The sequence below is a fragment of the Meles meles genome, chromosome 7 (genome assembly GCF_922984935.1).
Source record: "Meles meles chromosome 7, mMelMel3.1 paternal haplotype, whole genome shotgun sequence".
In the NCBI taxonomy this organism is placed as follows: Eukaryota; Metazoa; Chordata; class Mammalia; order Carnivora; family Mustelidae; genus Meles; species Meles meles.
This window is the reverse complement of record NC_060072.1, coordinates 126,966,121-126,991,600: the sequence shown is the minus strand read 5'-3', so window position 1 is coordinate 126,991,600 and position 25,480 is coordinate 126,966,121. Positions and strand designations below refer to the sequence as shown.

The 25,480-nt window shown below is 42.4% G+C and overlaps 1 protein-coding gene across 1 annotated transcript in view; it reads left to right on the top strand.

Moving 5' to 3' along the window:
- CUBN (cubilin) overlaps window positions 1–25,480 on the top strand; it is a 269,195-nt gene that overhangs the window by 128,955 nt on the left and 114,760 nt on the right. The window contains exons 32-36 of the mRNA XM_046012645.1: window positions 17,607–17,766; window positions 19,493–19,606; window positions 21,258–21,368; window positions 23,028–23,156; window positions 24,179–24,311. Of these exons, the coding sequence (XP_045868601.1) occupies window positions 17,607–17,766; window positions 19,493–19,606; window positions 21,258–21,368; window positions 23,028–23,156; window positions 24,179–24,311 (647 nt within the window). The remainder of the gene's footprint in view (window positions 1–17,606; window positions 17,767–19,492; window positions 19,607–21,257; window positions 21,369–23,027; window positions 23,157–24,178; window positions 24,312–25,480) is intronic.

The following is a 25,480-nucleotide window of genomic DNA, read 5'->3' as shown; positions in this document are numbered from 1 at the left end:
ATCTGGGGAAAAAGCATGGATAGGCAAGAGGATGGAAAATATAGAAGAGAGGTTAAGGCACATAGAAGAGGCTTATAAAAGGTATACATTTAATTGTAATCTCAGAAGGAAAAGTGAGAGTTAAATGGAACAGAAGCAATATTTGAAAAGCTAATGACTGGGGTGCCTGAGTGGCTCAGTTGGTTAAGCCTCTGCCTTCTGCTCAGGTTATGATCCCAGGGGCCTGGGATGGAGCCCCACATCAGGCTCTCTGCTCAGCAGGGATCCTACTTCTGCATCTCCATCTGCCCCTCTGCCTGTCTATTCTCTCTCTCTCTCTCTCTCTTTCTGTCAAATAAATAAATAAATAAAGTCTTTATTATAAAAAAGAAAAACTAATGACCAAGACTTTTCTAAATCTGATGAAAGACATCACATTAGAAAAACAAGAATCCCAAGGAACCCAAACAACTAGGCGAGTAGAAATAGAAAGAGAAATAAATAAATAGAAAGATACACTAATCTAAAAAAACTAAAGATAAAGGGAAAATGTTACAATCAGCCAGGGGAGTGGGTAGGAGAGCAGATTGCCTTTTAGGAAGTGACAGAGTGGAGCCTGACTTTTCAACAGTGATAATTAGAAGGACAAAAGACAATGGCATGGTATCTTCAGTCTAAAGAAAGAAAATAACTACCAGCCAGGGACTCTGTCCTCTCCTAAAATAGTCTTTAAGAATGAAGGTGAAATAAAGCATTGCAACAGAAAAGGGGTCTTCAAGAGAAGTTAAAATGGTCCAGAAACAAATTGTTTACTTTCTAGATGTGTCTGCAGTGGGCAATTCTCCACCATTTGCTTCCTCTCCCAGTTGGTATGGTGCCAGGTATCTTCTCTTCTCTTTGGTAAAGTCCATAACCCATAAAATTCAACATACAAAAGCGTGTGAACAAAATAAAGCCTAGGTCAAATGGGTCAAAGGCATGCCCAGCATGGCTACATTTTTCCCCTCCTGTGTTCATGAGTAGAGCTTTCCACCTACATGGGATATAAATATACAGACAGGGTTTGCTATTAACCACTGCCATATCTCAGCCTGCAGCCGGCCTTGACTTAACAAACTTAGCAGAAGGCAACAGACAGGAGGAAATGAAGCCTCAAGTATGATCTGGTCATAGGCATGGAGACAGGAAAATAAACCCAAAGACAGGTGCTGGGAGGAGTTCAGTCTAGCAAATGAGGTAGAATATAAAATGTAATAGTCCAAACAAGTTGTCGGAAAAAGGGAATCCTGTATGAGGTAGTTGGACTATCCCTGCCATTGGGCTGATGGGGCTTTCAGAAACAGTTGCCACTAAGCACTTGAGCAAAACTACGATATAAACAATGAATTACATCTTGGGAAACCTGGGTGGGTCGCTCAGTTAACCATCTGCCTTTGGCGCAGTTCATGATCCTAGCTAGGGTCCTGGGATCAAGTCCTGCATTGGGTTCCTTGCTCAGCGGGATACCCGCTTCTCTCTCTGCCTGCCACTCCGCTGCTTGTGCTTACTCTCTCTCTCTGACAAATAATAAAATCTTGGAAAAAATTTTAAAAAATAAATAAAATAAAAAAGAATTACCTCAATTGCATGGTGCCATGGTTAAGAAGTCTAGCCCTGTGGTGAGGAAGACCTGGGTCATAGCCTGAGTTTTGCCATTTTCAGGTAGTGTTGCCTTGAAGAAAGTTAACTTTTCAGCTTTAGTTTCTTTAACTGTGAAATGGGAAAATAAGAGTACGGTGTCAGATTTGTTGTTGGGATATTTGGGATGCTGTAAGTGACCTGCTTTTCATAAAGAAAGGTATTGATTTGTGCTAGCCATAATCAGAATGGTGCTGATGGTGAATGCCCTCCGAGAGGCATGTTCAGTGAGCCCTGGGAGAGGGGGTGGCATGGAATACTAAAAGGAGCAATGGGCTGAAGATTCGGGGCTCCCCATCTGTGACCATGGGCCTCAAGAACATCAGTGAAAGAAGAGCCTGCTTAGGAAACTTTCTCATAGCACAGGGCCTACCATCTCATGTTCCTGGGACTCCATAACCGTAATAATCATCATGAGAAAACAGAAGGAGCAATTCATTTGGATCTGGAAGCCAGGGAAGTTTTCACACTGGAGATGACATTTTAGTGGCAGAATTTCACCAGTAGAAATGTGGGAGCGAGTCCAGGAGAGGCTTTGGGAAAAGAATTGGGGAAATTATGTTCAGAGGGATGACTACACACACACCTGTGAGGATAGAAAAGATGTACTGGAGTGTAGCTAGCTACCCATGGGGGAGCATGTACAGACAAGGGTCTATAGAAGACATTCTCAGTAGCCTCAGGATTGGACAAACTCTCTCACGCTTTCTGAACCTGTAATTATTTTATAGATTGTATGAGGTTAATAGTTTTCTGTGAAACAGAAGAATTATAACTCAAAACTGTATTTTACAATGATAACAGGTGGTCGTGTGAGGACTGGGTTGGCAGGAAAGAGAAAGGTAGCATAAAGGCTGTTTGGGAAGCTATTGAAAAGCCTTGGGCAGTGGCCTTGGGTGTGGCAAAAAAGAGATGTATTGGAGAACTCATGGTGGTTGTACCTCACCAAAACTTAAGACTAATTACGTGGTAGAGGATGAGGTGGGCGATAGAGATGAGAGAGTCAAATCTATTCACTTGAAGAATGAGCGACTGATGACACTATGAAGTGAGTAAAGGGGTAGATACCATGAGTTTGATTTGGAAACTTTTTAGTTTAGCAGTCTACACTATGGCCCTTATAAAGTTTGACATAGGAGTTTAGGGCCCCTGATGGCGTCTGAACCAGACATATACATTTGGGAATATTTCTGTATATCTGGGTAGTTGTTAAAGCCACAGAAGTAGGTATGATCACCTATAATAGCATTTTCTAAAGAGAAAAGCGCCAAATAAACTCTTTAGGAAATATCACCATTTAAGAGGCAAATGGAGGATCAGAGGAAGAGAAGACCAAGAAATGGCACTCAGAAGTAGGTGGAGAACCAGAGAGAGTGGTAGTATAGAAACGAGGAGTGAAGTGAATTTTAAGAGTGAGTGATCACAGGTATCAAAGGTATCAAAGGTATCAAATACAGCAGAGGTCAGCTAGGAAGGGGATTGAAGCTGGGCCACTGGATTAAGTCTTTGATGACTTTGATGACCTTGTAAGGAGCAGGATGGGTGTGGATAATAGTGGAAGATCACAATGGGTTAAGAGAGGCAGGAGCTTCTTAGCTTTTTCCTGGAGTTATGACAGTGAGTGTTTTAAGGAGATAAAAGGCTATCACCTGTAGGTAAGGCAAGACCAATGGAAAGTTGTTTTTTTGCTTTTGTTTTGATTTGTTTTAATGATGGAAAAGCTCGAGCATGTGGGGAAGGCATGGTGCTGTCGAAAAGGAGCAACTGAATGTAAGGGATACATAGAGTAATTGAAGTCATGTTCAAGGCAGAGATCTGGAGACAGATTGGTCCTATAAATTTCATATTTTCAGGATGAGAAATTAAAACACATGGCTAACCCCAAGACACATAGTTTTCTTTGATTTGCAGATGTATTTATACTGAAAATTACAGAAATCACACATAAGCTAAGCCACTTTTGTCTGTGCAGTTTCCAAATTACCTTTACAAATGGTTAAAGTAACGTGAAGAAGGACTATTCTGGTAAACCAGGGTAGAAATCTGCTATGTGTGGTTGCCAAGTGGACCCAGTTTCAGCATGGGAGGCCGGCAGAGCTTGGAAGCAGGCAGTGTCCTGGTGAGGCTGGACGCTCGGCTCCAAGTTGCAGTTAGCTGTCCGGGGGTTCATGAAGGCGAGCCTTGAGGCACCAGCCCTCTATCCTTTACAGCTAGATGGACACTGGATGTGAAACGTAGCCTACAGTCCAATATCTTACATAACATCTCTGCAGTTTAAGTTCATACAAAGCCAATCATTCATTCTGGAGACATTCAAGGTAATTTCTTGGTCCTTTTGCTTAGACGGAGTCATTAGCAAAGAGAAAAATATTCAGCTGCCAGTGATCCTGCCAGATAACATTTGTGTTCATGGGATTTTTAATAGAGCTCAACTGTACTATTAAATATCAAAGTAAATTATGGCTGGATGGGACCAGCATTCATGTTTTTTAAAACTCCTGTAACAGTTTGGATTGTCAGAAGTAGAAATATTAAATTAACAGACATCATGGCTAATAGTTGCAAACACATAGATACGTAGGATGTTAAGTTTACAAGAGGAGAGATTAGAGGTAATTTACTGTCATATGCTGATTATGGGGGTAGTATTCTTATTTTAAAAATAAGAACACTGAAGTCCATATGGTGAGGATCAAGACCCGGTAAAAATTAATAACAGGACCAGCACTAAAACATAAGCAAGCCTAAAGTAACAGTAAGTATTCTGAGTAAATATAAGAATTACAGTGGACATGCGAGGAACTGAATAGCAGAATGGAAGATAACTGAAAAAATAGGAGGAGAAAATAAAGCTAGGGTTCCTTTGGAATCATTTTGAATTCTCTTTTGGATGGCCCAGACTTCATTTATCAATATAAGGAAGAGTGTTAGGATTCCAGATATGAGGTAGAAGGTGTCTTTGCCTTGAAATCAGGTGGTCTGGGCTCCATGCACCCATTCAATCTTTGGTGTCAACTTTGCACCAGACCCTGCAGCATCACTAGTGTCCGGGCAGGGCTCCAACACTCCCTCTTGTCATGGCTGGGGGATCCGAGCTTGCTCATTGATAAAATCGAGTGCCTGGTGAACCCACAGATAGAGAGGGTCCAGTTAGGAGTTGCATCTGTGGGTTGGAGGAGAAACACGAGGTGGGAGGTGAAGAAACAGACACTGAGGGTCTGGTGACGTCGGGGTGGGGGTTCACTCCAGAGATCACAGTCAGACCCTCACCAACTCGCTAAGCTTCAGTTTCCGCTCTGGGACACAGGATCGGCCTTGGCTAGGAGGTCATCTCCACGCTCCACTTGCTGTGCGGAAGAGAGCTCTTCCTGTAGCAAGTCTGGTCCCCAGTGGTCCTAAGGGGAGGCAGAGTAAGCCCACAGGGACCCCCATCTCTCTTGGCCTCGTGGAACTAAAGGCAACATTTAGCAAGAAGAAGAAATGGATGACAATTTTAAAACGGAACAGTAATGCACAGCCTCCATCCCCTTTCACATAGCCACCAGCAATAGTCTTGGTATCCGAAAGGCAGCAGTCTGGGGCATGAGTCACTAATAGCTGCATGGCTGAATCCGTGAGTAAATGAATTTTGTTGTCTCTACTCGTGCAATAGTGCTTCAGTGGAAAACTGCAGATGACACATTTGGGAATGTGCTGTGCTGAGTTCACTCCCTGGCACAATTATTGATATACAGTCTCACTCTTTTGAGCCACATGAGAACTCAGATAACATCACAGAGGCGCGTTTTCTAGAATTTCATGCTGCTATAATGAAAAAAGAGAGAGAAACGGAATTTTCTGACCTCTAATGAAATGGTGCTGGCATCGTGGGGAGCTAATCAGAAAGCTCAACTGACGGTCAGGTTTCAACCAATTTAGTAATATGTTTGCACTTTCTACTCCGTCCCTTTTGAGTGGCTAGTGCAATTAACCTCCGGCCCTCCGGAATGACACATTGTGAGTATTTCTTGCTAAGGCAGCAGTGGGACCCACTGGTTGGGCCTGACTCTATATGGTCAGTACGAAAATGGCTCCATTATGTTGCCTTTCATGAAGGCTGCGTATTAACGTGACCTCTGACTGACGGTTTAATTGCTTAATTAGAGTCTCTCTTCGGAGCCTTAAATCCATGTAGCTCTGCGAGCTCTTATAGATCTGAGCAATGCTGGCAGTAGCTGAGTGTGGGAGCGGGAGAGGTCAGTTCTGCTGCTCCGCGGGGCCCTGGAGACTCCCGCCCCCTGGTTTCAGCATCCTCTTTGCTCAGCAGGATGGAATGTCTGCCTTGTGAGAATCAGCCAGAAGCAGATAAAAGCAAGCAGAGCACAGCCCAGGTCCAGCCTCTCGTATGGAGAAAACGTACATTAGAGCTAACAGAGCCTAGTACAAAAAGGGGGGTGGGGGGGAGGCACATGGTGAGTAACTGTTTTTCTTTCTGAAGCTTTGTGTGCCAGTGGAGGAGAAAGAAAACAAAGTGTGTGATTTGAAGTGAGGAAGACCAGACCCCCTACCCCCACCCATAGCCGGGGAGTCTGCTGTCCGTTCACACAATTTGACAGTAAGGCGCAGGGTGGACCAGGGCAAACACGGAACATGGAATTCATATTTTGTTTTATTTATTTATTTTTTTAAGAAACTGCCCGTGATGTGTTTTCTTTTAAAACATTGATCTTTTCAAAACAGAGCAAACAGACACAGGAATAATAGAACTCAGCGCTTCAAAGAGACAATGCAAGCGATTCTTAAAATATTTATTGTTTTACAAATAGATCCAGGCCCAAAATCCGTCTCTCCCCACCTCCATTTCTCCCCTTTCTCCCTCACTTTTTTCCCACAGAAAGTTGAGTTTCCATTTGCTGCTTGAGGACGATCTCCGACGATTTCTTTAAAACGTTTTATTCTGTGACTTGCTTTTGATAAGCTGCCTCTCCGGTTTGCCTTCCACTACCACATTAGTCACTCACAGCTGTGCCCATGCTCTTCGTCCCCAGAGCAAAGCATGACTGAGTTTGGAGCCACAATTCTCAATCTGCGGGCAGGGGTTTGTTTGGTTTCGTTTGCATTTCAGCTCATGGTCTCTCTAAATGCTTATTTGTGAAAGCGAAAGGAGCTTCTTGGATGTATTTTCCTATCAACATTTCCAGTAATCTTTGAGTTACTGCTTGCAACAATGCCACGTTACTAGAGGTTACAATCTGTAAAAATGGAAGACTGAGTGCAATAACGTACGGCAAAGGAATAGGGATGACAAAGTCCCGCGGTGAGATGCGCGGCTGTGTGTTTAACCTGGTTTCATCTCAGAGGCGCTGAACTGGCAAACATCACCAACCGAGGAACCCCGCACTTCCTCCCCCTCCCCCCACCTCCAAGGAAAGCTGCTATAATGAGTAATATTTTCATTTCCTTCCTCACATATACTTATGACTTTAACAGCTTGGATATTTTCCTAAGGGATCCTCCTCCCTATCACTTAATATTTCCTCTGTCTTGGAGCCGTTCCCATTCCAAGATGGGAATTCCGTTAACAGCTACACCACCACGTGTAGCACGTGAAAATATTTTAGAGACTCTCATGCGCCAAACTGACTTTCTACCCTGATGTGAATGATCTCTTCTGTGCCCCAAATATCTCATCCTTCCCCCGATCATCTTTAAGGCAATCCAAAGCAGTAGACATGTGTTGAAATAAAAGGTAAAGACTGGGTTGAAAACCAAATTAAGCCAGGCCCAGGTGAGAGAGGCCATGCTAGACCAAACAGGTTGTGGTTTTTTAGGCCAGGAAAGGACAAGAAGTAGATTTACCTCTGAATCAAAGAAGAAAACCAAGTTTAGGAATCAGGGATACAAGTTTTAGGTTTGCTTCTTGGTCGTGGACACTGTGCCCTTTGTCACGTAGTCTGCTGAACTAGCCACGCGGGGAATCCCATGCATGTTCAGTGGGATGGAATGCATGACAGGTGCCAACTGCCCTGAAATCCATGGCAGCCCCAGACAAGACTTTCTCAAATGCCACTGAGGATGCATTATTGCAGGTCTAAATAAACGGGACATTTCCATTCTATTTCCTGAGCTCCCATGATTATCTTTCTCGGAGATCATGGACCTATTGCTTAGCTTCAGAAAATCATGATCTCAATATTCTATTCTCAATGAATAAAACTGTATTTTATCTCTTCAGTTGGCTTCATGGCAATTGCTCAGATGTCCCACGGATGGGATTCATATACTGGCTCTACACGGCTCAGCGTATGACTGTGAGCAAGTTCTGTTTTCTGAGTCTCAATTTAACCAACTGTAAAGTGGAATTAGAAGAAGAATTGAATTTTTTTTAAATATAAAGCATTTAGCACAGTGTCTGGTACAGATAAATGTTCATTGCTACTCCACATTTTTCTGTGACTACTACTACTGTTTCTATTACTGTCTACTAAGACTATGTTGAAGGTTTTATCTTTTCAAAAACTGTGAACCGTAGGTACACAGAACCAGATCTGTGATCCAAAGTTCATGTCTAACTCTCCTCATTAGTTATGAAAAGACTCATTTTATCTTACTTTAATATTCTTAAAAATCTTAAAATATCTATTATAATTTTTTTCACACATTCTCCACTCCATCTTCTCACTGAATTGTATCACCTCATAAATGTGCTATTTTAACACCTTCCAGAAGATTCACAAATGAGTTGACAAGGAAAAACGTAGTAGAGCAGGAAATGAAAACAAGAGCATAGTCTTACACACATTTCTATGCGTATACATTCACGATTTATTTGCCTGGAAAGCTCAACTCTGTTGCTCAGCCCAAACTTTGGGGGATTATAAATATGCTGTGTGTTTTGCTTTTGAATTAAAATAGTTTCCTTTTACTCCAGCTTGTCATAAAATTTAACCCACACATTCAATTGGTTTATTTCCTCCCTGAGCGAAATGCAACTTTGTAAAGCCAGAAAATAGGAGAGACAGTTGAAATGTTTTCCTACTCGCTTACTCTCCAGCATAATCTGGGGGAATAGATTCCAGTGTCTGGAAAGGAAAATGCAAACATTATAAGGAAGCTAATGTTCATTTTCCCCCCTCAGTCATATGCTTCAGGCTGTGAGTGCTGATGATTTCTGGGAGGTGATCACGAGTCAGTCCTTCCGCAGGAGCATGGGTCAGATAGGCAGGCAGGGCAGGGGTCTTCGGGCTCAGTGCTGGGTGCTGCATGGGGATCACACACTTGCTCTTCCTCTCTAAGCAAAGCATCAGTGATTGCGTTATTTTACAGGATGGGGAACCTCGGCTTTCTTGTATCACATGTTACATTTTATAAAGAGTGCCCTGCAGTCGTGATTTGTTAGGAACCCGAGTTAAAGAAGACACGCATTTAGGCAGGGAAAACTTCAGGCTGCTGTGGTGACCAAGGTGAGAGGTGATTAGGTCCCTCACCCAGAGGAGGCCCCATGGAGGGAGTGGTGGGAGGGACTAGGAGAGACCTTGGAGAGAGAATTGACAAAACATAAAGATCCCCTGGATTGGGGGGATATGGGAGAAGTCTGAGGCGAGAAATGAGGGTGAGGGAGGAATTAGGGTAGGGAAGATGACTTCAGTCTGAGACATAGACACTGGAGGTTTGTGGCGCCATCCAAGCAGTGATGTCTGGAATGCCATGGGATGGATAAGCCTAGAGCCTGGAGAGAGGTCTGTGGTACATTTGGAGATATTAGCCAACTAACAAATGTGTTGGAGCTCTTAAAGCAGAACCCATATCTGTTTAACTACATTCCTGAGAGGCAGCAAAAGGCCAGATTAAGTGGCATTAGTAGCCATCTGGCTTAGCTACTGCGGTACTATCCGAGGAATAGCATATTTTCTTCTTGTCTTTGTATGGAATTGTTTATTTACATGTCTGACTGGTACACCTTTAAATATTTTAAATATATATGGTATTTAAAAGTTCTATGTGCTCCTCATATTAAATTTCTGAAATACAGAAAGGGAGAAAAAAGAAATCAATGCCACCCATAATATTGCAATATTAAGGACAGACTATTAAACATTTGGCTTATTTCCTACACAGACATACCGATCCAGACACACACATGCACACTTACACACATGTAAACATAGATAGTTAAGGTACTACCACACATCATTTTGAATCCTACTTTTTTCACTTATCATTATTTAATATGTTTCTCCTTAAAAATAATTTCTTTGGGCAGATAATCAATTCTATGGACATACTAGAACTCTTCTAACCACTAGCTTATTATTGACAACTTTGATTACTTCTTTTTTTATTATAATAATGCTATGAAGAACATATCCTATTTATTTCGTTGACATAAATTCTCTTTACCGAACACCCTGTTTTGAAATATGTTAAGTATATTGAAAAGTATAGACTGTGTGATGCGTGTGGAGTATACAATGAACAAAATCATTTCACTGTCCAGACTTGCCAACTTGTAATATTTTGCCATATCTGCTTCAAGTTCCTTTTTTTCCCAAAAGAAATGAATTACTCAGGAGACAGTGAAATCCCATGTGTAGCCCACACTGATACTATTCCCTATTCTTATCTTGAAGGATACCACGAATGAGAATTTGGGTTTATTATTCCCATGGCTATTTTTATACTTTTTCCTTTTTTTATACTTTGTCTATGTTGTAATGCGTTCAGACCTAAAGCATTCTTTTGCTGCCATACGATATTCCATTTCATGAGTACACCATGAATCACATACCCATTCTGCCATTAGGGTACATTCAAATTGCTTCCAATATTTGGCTGTTGCAACTCTTACAGCTACGGACATTCTTATACAAATTTCTGAATGCAGTAATGCAAGAATTTCCCTAGGGGAAACACACTGAAGTCAAAGTGCTAGATTTTATTTACCCTACATTGCCAGATTCTACTAAAAATGTATATATGAGAATTCCTATAATGAATTAGAGAAACTCATCTTCGCATTCATATTACGTAATTTCCACTAAACTTTCAGTACATTGTCCTATTTGAGCTTTACAATGGCGAGGCAGGGAGGGATTCTCTACTTCCATTTTTTTTTTTTTTTAAGATTTTATTTACTTATTTGACAGAGAGAGAGATCACAAGTAGGCAGAGAGGGAGGCAGAGAGAGCGGGGGAAACAGGCACCCTGCTGAGCATAGAGCCTGATGTGGGGCTCCATCCCAGGACCCTCAGATCATGACCTGAGCCGAAGGCAGAGGCTTAACCCTCTGAGCCACCCAGGTGCCCCTCTACTTCCATTTTTAAGAGATGAAATGATAACCATAAGCTTCTAATGTGGCTTGGCAAGAAAACAAATACCAGAGGCTGACCCAAGTCTCAAGTCTAGGTGTCCAGACTCTAAGAACAGAATGCTTCCACATGTTCTGACCATAAGATCTCTGTGCTACCCACGTGTTCTGAATCTAAGATCAGCATACCGTCCTCTGGGCCTTACTTGTTTCAGTGGAAAATGTCACATGGGCCAGAATTTATGCATAGTTCAGCAAAGGTTATGCAACTGAAAGGACAGGAACAGTGTGGCTTGAACTAACCATGGATATCAACACCCATTTTTAAAAAAGATTTATTTATTTACTTTAGCAGGGGAGGGGCAGAGGGAGTCCCAAGCAGACTCTGCACTGAGCCCAGAGCCTCATGTAAAGCTCAACCCCGTGACCCTGAGATCATGACCTGGGGACCTTGGGGAGGAACCTAGATTTAAAAGCACTGCCTTTCCAGAACTTGGCTGGATGCTTTATTACCCCCAACTCAACTGGTACATTATAAATTCTTGAACAATTTGTGATAGTCTTACTTTCCAAAGAACTAAGGCAAAAACAAAGAAAGAAGAGGGTGGGATTCCCCCTAAGGCTAACTGGATCCCATGAGTGTTTCTCATGTGCCAGTGACTCCTCCCTCCATCCTGGGGAGAACCAGCTCTTTAAAGGGAAGCGAAGGTGTCACGCTGTCTTCATTTCTCCCCTTTGCACACACAGCCCAGCCCACTCAGTTAGTGTCTTCCCGTCATCACGCCCTGACAACTCATTAGACCTCCAGTGACCTCCAAGTCACTAAGTTCATGAGGAATTTTTGCTCCTTTCAGTAGAGTTTTCAGTAGTTGATCAGTCCAGATATGGAAAAGGAGACTCAGAGATTTAGGAAACCCATTATTCTCCATAACATTTTCTGGAATTTCTGCATAGAGAAGTGAGGAGAGAAGGGAGGTGGTCACCCTGATGGCCATCTCTTGCTTCTTATAGCCCTTTGCTTTCTTTCTCTCCCATGTTAAGAGAATGCTGGAATTTATAATTTTTTTTCTTTATTTCTATAAGATACCACAAACCTGAGGTTCTTTTGTGTAGTAGACTTTGACTAAATATTTCAAGACTGGCAGGTGATTACTGCAAAGAACAACCTAGCAGCAAAGTTCTAATGTGACATTAGACATCCTTATCCTGAAGATTCCATTGTCCATTCCTTCCTCACGCCTTCATTTCACACCTCCTGCATTAGTTAACTATTGCTGTGTAACTTTCTCCAAGACCGAATGCCTTAAAACAACAGCACTGATATTTTCTGTGAGTTAGGAACGCCAGTGCTGCTCACCTGGCGCTTTCCTAGCTCACTCACAAGGTTGTCGGCAGGACTCAGTAGATTTGGTTTAGGACAGACAATGGGCTGGAGGCCTCCCTCAGCTCCTCGCAGGGCAGGCCTCTTTGCTGGGTGTCTCATGGCACAGCAGCTTACTCTAGAGAGGGCCAGCAAGAGAGAGAGCTGACAAGATGGAGGAGTTTCCTCTCATAACCAAATCATGGAAGTGACATCCCATCTCTTTGACCCTTACTGGTTTATTAGAAGCAAGTCATTAGCCCACATTCAGGGAAAGGGAGGCAGTTACACAAGGACATGAATCACTTGCAGCCAGATCAGAATATACTCACTGTCATGCCTGCTATGCATTTGTACATTCCGACCCATGACAGAGCGGAGAGTGATTTCTTAACTCCCCACCTCCCACCCCCACAGTCCCCATTGGGTAATATCCTTGGGTTATGTGTCCTGCCTGGGCTCCAACCTCATCCATAGTGCTGGACAAACCCCCACACTCGGACCTCTTTTTGTTTGTGCTCCCATAGCTTCCTAATTTTATTCATTTCTTAAACAACAATCTAGCTTTCTCTTTGCCTCACTTTCATGACAGAGACTGATATCTCTCAAGTACTTACTATGAGCCAGGAAGCATCACCAGGACTTTGCATCTTTGCACTCACTTAATTCTGATGGACAATATGAGTTATCTAGTCATGTCAGTCACACATATTTCTATAATCAGTAAGTATCCGGCAAGGCAAAATTTCCCTTTATTTTCCCAGATTACCAGTGCTTCGCACTCTGACCCCCGGGACCTCTCTACATGGCATCATAGAAGGATGTTAGTCTCACACCTGAATGGCTCCCCACCCAGCGTCACCTTATGCTGGAGTTCATACATGGTTCCTTTGAAAAAGGGTTGATATTCCCCAAATCTCCTTAAGGTAGTAAAGTGTCAACTATTAAAATTCATAAACGTTTGGCTCGGTTCTAACTTCTGGGTGGAGCTTAGAGGATGGAGGCTTCCCCTATAGCGCCATCGTGTCATGTGTCCTATATACTCTGGGCTTTGGGGACAGGTCTGATGTCCTCTGCCCACCTTCCGTCTTCTGTGTTCCCTCGCTGTGCTGGCAAAAAGCTGGCCCAGCCAGCGAGAAGGGCACCCGGGGGCTGTGCGTGTGGTGTGGCCCATGCCCTATGATTAGACCCTCCTCCCCTGCCATTTGGGCCCAGAATGTAAAAAGCCTGCCCAGATAGCAACCCCAATTGCCCTCTTTCCCACTGTGAATAGCCTCTTTTACCCACTGTCTTGCCTGCTATGCATTTATACATTCCGACCCATGACAGAGCGGAAAGTGATTTCTTAACTCTGGGCTTTCTCTCATTCTTAGTCCTCTGTTCTTAGAGGCTCATATACTCTTCTATGTGCAATTCATGTACTCATCTGTACATAAAACATTTATTTTCTGTTATGGGCCAGGTTCTACTCTTGTAACAAGCCGCCTATTTTCATGTGATAAATATGTTTATGGGTGGTTTTTTTTTTAAGATTTATTTATTTTCAAGAGAGGAAGGGAGCCAGAGCAGAGGGAGAGAATATTCAAGCAGACTCCCCACTGAGCACAGAGCCCAACACATTTCTTATAATGACCCTGAGATCAAGACTGAGCCAAACTCAACAGCTGGTCACTTAACTGACTGTGCCACTCGGGTGCCCCAAGTTTAGGTGTTTTGAATGTGTGTGTTGGTATCTGGAATTTTGACAAGACTCTGGATACTTTGCAAAGACAATGATTAACTTCTCATAGGAATTACCGCTTAACCAGATATGCCTTTGTTTTTAGAGCCCCTGTGATTATAACTTTTGGGGTTGGTGATCACTTTTTCTTTTGTGGATTCAGCTTCAAAATTTTACTATTGTCATGTAGAAAAGAGTTAATAGAAATGTACAATTTTGGGGGGTTTTGTTTTGGTATATTTCTCTGACTTTTACCGCTGGAGCAACAGATTAGAAAGCCAATTTTTAGGCCTCGAAAACTTTTAGCAGTAGACTTCAGTAAGAATTACATATCTATAAATTATGTGACTGTGTTATATATGCAGCCAGTAGTAATGTAATTTGCTGGTTCTGCCTTGGGAACTAAATGGAAGTAATTGCATATTGATAATTTTCATGACTTCAGAATTTTAAATAAATGGGAGCAAGGTTTCTCATATTTTCTCCTTTGTAGTTTTTTTCTTATAATTTTGTTAATTAAAACTTAAATTTATTTGATATTATAAGTATTAGGAACAGTTGTAAATAAAATAATTGCTATTCTAAACTGTCTAAAAACTCAATTCTTTCTTTGAAAATCTGAGGTCTTGTACATTCATTAAGTGACAATTTGGTATATCTAACTGAATAACTATCACGGGCATTTTAAAGGGAAGTGACACAATATAACATAGAATTTGGGTAGAGAAGAAACAAGTTCCTGACTCTCTTTCTCACTATCTGTATGATCTTGGATGAGTGACTAACTTATATTGGATGAGACAACACTTTAATAGCTAGCACACTTGTGAAGTCTCACTTTCTTCATTAAAATAAAAATCATATGGTGTTGAGAATGAGGTTAGGATGTTTGTGATGATGCTTATAAAATTACAACATGCTAATCAAATGTAGGGTGTCACTGGTATATAATTTTGATTGAGGGACATTTGGAAACCTTCTGCCTCACATTTGTTTCCTGAAAAGTAATGCCCCAGACATATGGAATACAGCCAAAGCTCTTTGATTCCAGAGCTGGGGTTTGGGGCGGGGGGAAGCTGGGGAAACATGGAAACCCCCTGGAAGATGGACCCATTCAAAGAATCCCAAAGGAAGTGCCTCATTCATATGACCCTCTGAACCTTCTAGCCTGACATTTCTCCCTGACTCTTTGGCCTTAAGAGGATTGCAGCCATTTATGATCTTCTGTTCAAGTACTAACCAGGCCTGACCCTGTATAGCTTCCGAGATCAGACGAGATCGGGCGCTTTCAGGGTGGTATGGCCGTAGACGGATTGCAGCCATTTAGAAAAGGAAGGAACAATACCTACTTACTCACTAGGCCGCTGAATTTGGGGAGTAAAGGAGACTAGAAGAGCCTTGCCTTTGTGAGCATATGAACGTGTAAAAATCCTCAGGGTGTGTGTTGTTTCTGTTGGTGGTGCTTTTTTGGTGGCAGAATCTATAAACCTCAGAGAACCGCAGTGTTCTCTGCTTTAACTCACAACCCTGAGGTCAAGACCTGAGCTGAGATCAAGAATCAGACACTTAACTGACTGAGCTACCCAGGTGTCCCTGAGTTTTGAATCAATTTTTAAATTTAAATAAAAATCAGTTTTAAAGTTTTATTTATTGGTTTAAGGTTTGAACGTTAAATAAAACAGAGAAAAAGAAAAAAGAGAGAAGTGATGTTTCAGAACCATATTTATTTAGAATTCATTATTGTAACAGTTTTAACCCCTCAGTAGACAGTTAAAACATCTTACTGATGTTTGGTTCATGTGCTTACATGACTTTCCTATGAAATATACATGACAATTTATCTTGAATGAAACAGCCATGTCCTAACTTCATAATTCCACTCTGGTGGTTACCAGCTGATCCATCTACCTGCTTAACTGATACCTTGCAGTAGACAGTATGAAAGTTTCAGTTCTGGACTTTAGGATCCAGCTGTCTGGTTCAACATGACCTGCTCCCTCTTAAGAATTGTGTATGTCGGCAACACAATTTGCTCTTTATGTAGCAATTGTCTTCATCTTAAAAATGGAAGGTGTTTGGGGCGCCTGGGTGGCTCAGTGGGCTAAAGCCTCCTCCTTCAGCTCAGGTCATGATCTCGGGGTCATGGGATCAAGCCCCTCATGGGGCTCTCTGTTCAGTGGGGTGCCTGCTTCCCTTCCTCTCTCTCTGCCTACCTCTCTGCCTACTTGTGATCTCTGTCTGTCAAATAATAAAATCTTAAAAAAAAAATGGAAGTTGTTTGGAGAGGAGGAAATGGGATTGTGTCTGTGAAAAGCTGAACCAGTTTCTGGGAGATAGTAAGCCATTAATGAATGAAGGGTTAACATTATTATTATCATCCAAAGAAAAGGAACTCACTCCACCTATTTACACATAAGAATGTCAGAAACTTCACAGCACAAACACCGAGCTCTGAGGACATCAGCAAGCTTCAATTTCACAAATGAGTTCAGTGATTTGGGTACACATAATGTCTACTCTATTCTATTAACACCTATGAAGAGTTAGCTAAGTCCCAACATAGCACTGGGCAGACATAGAGCCGAATACATTTTTTTAAAGTTATTATTTAGATAATTTTCTTTCTTTCTTTCTTCTTTCTTTCTTTCTTTTTTTAAAGATTTCATTATTTATTTGACAGAGACCACAAGTAGGCAGAGAGGCAGGCAGAGAGAGAGGGGGGTGGGGGACGCAGACTCCCTGCTGGGCAGAGAGCCCAATGCGGGGCTCGATCCCAGCACCCTGAGATCATGACCTGAGCCAAAGGCTTAACCCACTGAGCCACCCAGGCACCCCTAGATAATTTTCTAAGTTAGGCTCGCATCACTGTATCATTTGAAAGAATTCTTCCCTCTTGACCACTACTCTATGGAAAGCAATAAGTTCCAGCAAATGTTGGGTTACTGAAAACAAACGGTTACTCCTCCTTATTTCCCATCTATGTGTTCCTTCATTCATTCTTGCATCAAACATTTCATGTTGTGGGCATGGCCCTTGATGGGAGGCAGTGGGGTCAGGGGAAGAAGGAGGGCTGGGAAAGTGATGGCATTTATAAAAATATCCAGGGATGGGGGCCCCTGAGTGGCTCAGTCAGTTAAGCATCCAGCTCTTGGCTTTGGCTCAGGTGGTGATCTCAGGGTCCTGAGATTGAGGCCCTAAGCTGGGCTCTGTGCTCCGTGGGGAGTCTGCTTGAAGATTCTCTCCCTCTGCCCCCACTCCCTGCTCATTCACATGCGCAGGGTTTCTCTCTCTCTCTCAAAGCATAAATAAATAAAATCTTAAGTAAAATAAATAAATGAAAATATGCAGGGATATAATGGTGACTCCAGCTTAGGAACGTCCACTGGAATCCATATAGGTTCCCTGGACATGACCAATGACTCAGGCACTCTCCTGGGTCTGTGAGGAGACAACACCATGAAGATACAGTGCATGTGTTATTTTCCCCTAGCTCACCCATGTGTAGACAGCCCGTGGAATACGGGCCTCAGAGATGTAAATCTGAAGTTCTGAATCACTATTTTCCCTGTTGTCTTTCTTTGTAGGCCTATGATGGTTTAAGCGCCATGACTAGCCCCCTTGCCCGTGTGTGCGGAAGACAGCAGCTGGCTAACCCCATCACCTCTTCAGGAAACAGCCTCTTTCTGCGATTTCAGTCTGGCCCTTCCAGACAAAGCAGGGGCTTCCGAGCCCACTTCAGGCAAGGCAAGTGCCTTGTGTGTCTGTGTGTCTCCTTGAGGCCCCGGCCATCTGCTCTGGGGTGTCCTTCTGGGTGCCACAGTGGAAGGAGGCCAAGCCTCAGAAATTGGTCCCAGCTTTCTACTTGACAAGCAACAATTTAGGTAGAACAAAGGAACTATCATTTGCAATTATTCCAACTGTTCATCCTTTACATTTACTCTTGTCTAACAGTCCTTTTTGTCTGTGTATCTCTCAAGCAAGCTTTCAGAATAATACTTCAAAGTATTTTTAATACTAGAGCCGCTATAAAACAAGTGTCCAGATTCATTCAGGAGCAGATAAACTATGCCACATTTACCCAACATTTTATGCTGGGAGGAGATACTCTATCATAAAGATCAAGACTTGCTTATAATGTAGAGTCAGACTCTATCCCTTGAGGTTGAGGTGCCCTCATTTCTGAACCCTGCCCTCGTCCACCTGAGGAATCAGTGTTGTTTTCCATTGGTTTCATTCTTAAATCACTACCTCTGAGCTCATCCTTTTCACCCATCCACCTTTTCACCCATTGCCTTTCATCTGGCTGTTCTTAGAGATGGACCCTTTATCCCACTGTCAGAGATGGAACCCAGAGTGGGAGGAGTTGTTAGTCTGCCTCATTGTGCCTCTTGAGTTTTACTCAGCTGGCCCCTGGCATTTCAATTAAGTTGGTTCCTTTTGTCACTTGGTCTATTGGGGGCTTGCTTGTATCCTATAGCGGAGTTCTGCCTAGGGATGGTTTCTGGATCGAAGTGTCCCAAAGAGTCATCGTAGACTTTGGAGCAAGACGGAATGCATAAATTAATCATTCCCTGAAGCAAAGAATAGTTTCGGAACACATTTCCTTTTTTCATTTAATTAATTACTTATGGTTTGCTTCATAGTAAACAATGTCCCCAGTAGGTCTCCCCTGGATTGTTATAAAGCTTCCTCCAACTTGTCCACCCTTTCCCCATCTTCCTCCGACGTCAGCTCGCAAAAGCCCCCCTGTGGTCATGCCCTCAAGCGCTCCATTGATCAGTCCGGCTTCCACAACTGCCTAGGGAAGGAGCCCCAGTTCCTTCAGATGCTACCTGAGGGCCCTGGAACCTGCCCCAGCCTTTTTTCCAGCATCACTTCCAACAGCCCTCAAGAGTGCCACGCTTCAGCCAAGTCTGTGTACTCGCAGGCCTGACTCTCCTCTGTGTCTTAGCTCAGGTCTCTGGCTCCCTGGACTACTCTTTCCCAACCCCAATTCCTCTCTCCTACCGTGTCATCCGTGAGATACCCCTTATTCTCTTCAGCTGGCCAAAGACCCTCATTTCTTCACTGCTGCAAAGCTTTGTGCTTCTTGGATAACACATAGGCATCCTTATGCAGTCTTGTTCAATTGACTATTTATTTTCCTTAAAAAAAAAAAAAAAAGAGGTTGTTCATCAAGAGGTTATCCCTATACCAGTAATTCATGAGTGGGCAGAGTAAGTGAATCAATAATAGAGTTTTGTTGGAATGATTCAGGCAATTCATAGCCATTTAATCTTTTTCTCTGCCACTCCCCACTTCCTGCAATTGAAGAATATTGTTCTAAACATACAGTGCATTTCTACCTTCTTGTGGTTTATGTGCAGAGTACTTCCTTGGTGTGCATTTGTGTGTTTCCTCATCAAATCATTGTTTTGTACAGTCTGTAGAAATCAAAAGTACCTGACGTGTGTGTTTGTGCATTTCTCAGCCTGTGGAAGCTACATCCTCACCAGCTCCTTTGATACCATATCCTCTCCATTGTTCCCCGCCAAGTATCCAAACAATCAGAACTGCAGCTGGATAATTCAAGCTCAGCCTCCATGTAAGTAACAAAAAGAAAAAAGAAAAGGGATCCGGGATGGATGGTGTCTGTGGGAAAGTCCGTCTCTGACTAATGTTCTTATCTCCTCCCTGGTAACAATTGGTGGCCTTCCTCTTCTTTTTTACGGAAGTTCCCATTCCTGATGTGCACGAGAACAAGCATTTCCTAATCGGATCGCAAAGTAATTTTTACTGTCTATTCTTAATTTAAAAAAGTTAGGGTTCAATGCCTAACTTGGGGGGGACATCCCCGATGACCTTGCTATATTGACAGGCATGAGAAATTGGGGGTAAGCAGAAATAATTGATAAATTGTTTTTGACCTCTGTGACTTCAGTGTAGTGGACACTCAAGACAGTTGTGAAATGGCCAAATGAATACTAAGAACCACAGACTGAAAAATTGGTAACTCAGAGTTTGGGAACGCAGCGCCATGAGCATACTGAACGTCCGTCAAAGGGGAAGCTCATTGTAAAATCTGGTCTCTGGTGCAATGCACATATAAAAAAAAATTCTAGCACGGGCCTGGAAGAAACATTTCATAAGCGCTTACATTATTTTCTTTTAAAAAATTATGGAATTTTATTTTTTGGCCTGGTAATAACCTGGTGGAAAGTGTTACTGTCCACACTTTCGAGGCAGGGAAAATGCCCTCATTTTCTGACCACGAAGGACTCAGATCAAAATGCCTTGCCCAGAGGGTGACCCTGGGGTCTTATGAATCCTGTTTCAGAGGAGGCCTGCCTTTCCTTGAGTTGTTCAGGAAAAATTTATGATTTCAGACATCATGTAGGAAAGGCATTCCTTTGCTCTCTAATTACAGTGAACTTTGTGACAATAAGCAAATCACTTAAGCTAATGAGACCCCATTAGCTCATCAAAAAATGAAGAATTTGACTGAAATATTCTCTACCAGTTCTTTTAGGGATGTTAAGAGTTAACAAAAGAATGTCTTTATTGACATGCATATGATCTGGGGGTTGGTGAAGTAATCCTTAGCCTAAGAAAGTTGCCAGAAACTAAGCCTTCAATAAAGAAGTCCCCCACCTTGAGCTGAGCAGTTTTGTATGTAAGGATAATTTCTAATGAGTTGTAAAGCATTGAGATGAAAGATCTCACTGGTTCAAAGACATTAATAGGGAAAGATCCTATTCGGAAGATTAGGGATCCTGGAAGAATAGCAAAAGAAAAATGCACCCAGGCACTTACCATTCTGCAAGGAATTCAAAGCTTTCTTTATAAATGACTCCAAACCTCTAGGGCCCCTGGCTTTGGCCTTCAAGTGAAATGAACAGATCCAGGCACTGCATGCCCGGCAGTTAAGAGGGCCTCATTTGCAAGTCAGCAAACCAATCTATTGAGAAAAATGCTTCCTAGAGGAACCCAGCAATGACTGATTTTAGAAAAGGTGTTAAGACCACCTATTCCAACAAGACACTCCCCTGGTCTCCGTGGAAGCAACATCCCTCTTATTTACCACTATCAGCATTTCAAACTCTACAGGCATTTTCAAAAAACTTGACTCTTCAGAGGAACCAAAGGCGATGCTTCCCTGCCGGAGAACCCGCACAGTGAATGATCTGAGGTAAAATCTCTCTTCCTGGATGTTTTGTTTGCCAGTACTTTACTAGTCTCCTCTCCTTTTCCTACAGTCAACCACATTACGCTCTCTTTTGACCACTTTCGACTTGAAAGCAGCACAACGTGTACACAAGACTTCATAGAAATTTTGGACGGCGATCACGATGACGCACCCCTCCGAGGTACGTGGTGCTGGCTCCTTTGCATCTGTGGCCCTGGCTGGGTTTCATTCGTAGACTGACATGTGCATGGGCTGTCATTCAAGGTTAGAGCGTGTCCAGTAGATACCCAGGGCAGTATAAGCCAAATAAAAACAATCAGAGGAAAGCAGGATTTATTTTATTTTATTTTTTTTTAAAGTGAACTATTGCAGAGGTTAATAACTGTGGTGTTAGTGACTCTGAATTGTGTTGGGTTAGCAGATTTCTGCCTTTTATTTATTTTTTTTTAAATATTTTATTTATTTATTTGACAGAGAGATATCACAAGTAGGCAGAGGGTGGGGGGAGCAGACTCCCTGCTAAGCAGAGAGCCCGATGTGGGGCTCGATCCTAGGACTCTGAGATCATGACCTGAGCCAAAGGCAGAGGCTTTAACCCACTGAGCCACCCAGGTGCCCCGGAAAGCAGGATTTAATGTGGGGTCCGAGAAACACAGCTTGTCCATCTTCAAGGACATGAACGGTTTATGTATTTGTCTTTTAATTTAAAACTTGCTTCAGATAGCAGTGAAACGCCATCCATTCTGGCATTCAGTAGCCTTCTATGAGAAATTTCTTTTACTACATGACCAATTCTTATATTCAGATTGAGTGTTTCTTCTGGTTTTGTCCTCCGTAGAAGCAATAGAGGACTCAGTGAATGAATGCACGTGTGAATGAATGAATGGATGGATGGAACAATAAATAAATAAACAAAATAAAAAAATAAAGCAGCAAGCCCATGCACTGGAATTCTGATCGTGGGCCCTCCCCGTAAAATTAAAGTTCGCCGCTATCTAGTTTCTGAAATACCTTTAAGTAAAATGCTCTCAGGTTATTTAGACTTTCTCATGAGTGACTCATATTTGAACTTCCTCATACAAGTTTCTTATCCTGCACAAGCTCCGCCAGAGGAGAGACTTTTGTTTTGCTCTTTGCTTTATTCCCAAAGCCCAGAACAGTGCCTGAGACAATAGTGGGCACTTGAATACTTTCTGGTCTATGCATTTCTGGTTGTATGGCTTGATATACTTATCTGGGAGCACTTGACCAAGGATAAGGGTTTATTATTTAAAAAACACTTCCTTAGGCACTTAACCTGTGCTGGGTGCTACTCTAAGAACTTTATAAATAGTAACCCCATTAACTCTCATACCCTTATGGTAGAGGTTTTATAATTATTGATAGTCTCTTTTCTCAGTGGGGGAAACTGAGGCACAGAGAACTTAGGTGACTTGTTCTAGGTTGTGCAGCTAGCAAATGGCTGAGCTAGGAGTTGAACCCCTGTATTCTGACTCCAGCATCCACACTTTTTTTGGGGGGGGGAGCGCTATAATATTCTGCTTTAAGTGGTAGCGCATTTCTTTGTGCGGGACCTACTGTACTAGAGACTTTAGCAATAGTTGCCTTGGGAGCCTGGTATCTACATTTTTCTTATCTCCCTCTAATGCTCTTCATCATGTTTATAAATCATCTCTCCTATGCTTGTATTTATAGTTTAACTTTCAGGCATTGTCTCAAACACCCACCCTGATTTAAATTCTCAGAATAGTGATTTCTTCTTGCTCTGTTTTCTCGTGGTTATAAGAAATAACAGCCCGTGCCATGTCATGTCCGTTCTCCTTGTCATGATCTCATTTAGGCCGCTACTGTGGCACGTCCATGCCCCATCCTGTCACTTCCTTCAGCAGCGCTCTGATGCTGAGGTTTGTCTCTGACTCTACACTGAATTCCGAAGGTTTCCATGCTACGTACGCTGCATCCTCATCAGGTAAGAGCAGGTAGCAGATGGTGCTACCAGGTTAAGGGAAACATGGTAGACATCCTTGGTTTGTCGTTTGGGGCTGTTACACCTTCAGAATTGGGAGCTAGTCTCCTGAGATCATCTCTGTGACTAACCTTAGTGTCTTCCAATTTAGATTCACCTACTCGTAAATTCTAACAGTAATAAACTGTACCTCATCTTCCTTTTCCCTTCATCCACTGATGGAAGCTTGGGGTATGTCCACACCTTGGCTATTGGTAACTCATGCTGCTAGTAGTTGAGCTCTGGAAGGAGGGGGCACTGGTTCAGATGATCTTGGAATGATGGGTGGTCTCTTTCATGAAGTGTCTGTTAAGGCAGCTCCTGGCCAACAGTGTCCATTGACATCTCTTATGAGTGGATAGTTGATACTCTCCCATCTCGCTGGCCTCCCACCTCCCTTGCCTGGGCTCAGCCGAGTCTCGGTGTTGTCACCCATGGCAGGATGGATAGTGATGGTGGCATGTAGGCAGGAGGGGAAAGAGGAGCCACTCAGTGCTGGCTCTGCCAGCCAGGGGTGTGGTCTTGGTCCACTGCTGGCTTCCTTGTTATTGGCAGTTAAAACACAGGACATCTAGAAGATTTGTGTGTGCATTTCAGTGTTCTCTTGAGAGGGAAAAGCTGGAATACTGCCTTCTGCTTGAGGCCAGCACTGAAAATCATCTTGGGGAGAAATACTGAATGGTTGTGGGATTAAAATATGCATTTTATTACATGGAGTTATAGTTCACGGCGAGAGAAGGCTTTTAGAAGAGAAACTACAGAGGTTCCTTCTGATCTACAATATCCTGTGGCTTACAGTTTTCAGTCTTCAGAATCTTTTCCTGATGATATATGACAGGGCTTTTTTTTTTTTTCCTTAATTGGAGAAGGAAATAGGATACCCTTGATGCTGCTAGCAGCTCCCATTGTGTTCTTTCTCCTTCATCTTGCTGTATCTTGCATTTGATCTTTGCTCTGGCACTCACTTGGTCTCTCTTTTCTTCCAGCTTGTGGTGGAACCTTCCACATGGCTGAAGGCATCTTCAACAGCCCTGGCTACCCGGAAGTTTATCCCTCTAATGTGGAATGTGTCTGGAACATTGTCAGTTCCCCTGGCAACCGGCTCCAGCTGTCTTTTATGTAAATCCTTTTTTTTTTTGGTAATGGTGTATTGTTTCAGTGTGAGTGAGTCTGCAGGAAGGAAGCATGGTTACTAATAGAATGGACAGCTAACAGCATGTGTGTCCAAGCAACTGCTAGAGAACATGGTGGGAACTTTAGGAAGTCTGTTTCCAAATTTCCTCTGTTTAGTCATAGTTTGGGTTATAAATGGCATTAAAATTCTCTTGAGAATGGTTCTAGAGCCCTGCCTAACATTATGAGAAAGATATACCTATGCTACTGGTACATTAATTTGTGGCATGTGTGTTTTCAGAGAACAGGAATTGTGTCTTTTTTTTTTTTTTTAATTACACACATTTAGAGTCTTCCAGAAAAATACTAACATTCTTTCTTCCAGCAGAAATCCCCATCACAATGAAGCCTTCCTTTCCCCATATACCATATCCCTACCCCAATCCACCTTACCGTCTGCTCTACTTCCAGAACAATGATTTTCGAAGTTTTTAGGAGCTTAATGGTTGGTTTGTAAAATCACCGGTCTGTTCCTAATTGAACTTTAAGACTTTTAAAATATGGCCTCTGGATATGGAAGGAATAGTAGAATCCTGCCACGTTCAGAGTGGTTTAGAATAAATATTAACAACAATAATGTGTTTTTTGAAAAGCAGGTAGTGAAAAGCACGTGGTAAGTGACATGAGCCTTTCTGATCGATCAGTGGAAAGGTTGCCTGTGACATGCCGTGCTGATAGGAGATGCTTAACAAATATGGAGTGAAATGATTTTGGTATTTAAGTTGCCATTTTAAGATAAAAGTTACTTATTATATCAAATCACATATTATTGGGCTTCATTTTGGATTCCAATTCCGTTTTTGAAGGAATAGAATAAATAACATAACCACTGAGAGAAGAGGATTATTTTGAGGACACTGGCCTATTTATTAAAAAAAACAGTCTTACTCCTTCTCCTAGACATGCCATTCCGTGCATCAAGAAAGGATTTTATTTTTATTTATTTACCTTAGAAAGGATTTTACAAATGAAAGAATAGTCCCATTCGTGGACCACGTTCAAACATGTGAAGTTGCTTTCTTTCAGTCTATCAATCAGACAGTGCCTCTTCACGGTACAAGTGGCATTGTGTTAACACAAAGACACCCTCTGAGTGCCTGAGAGGCAAGGGGAGG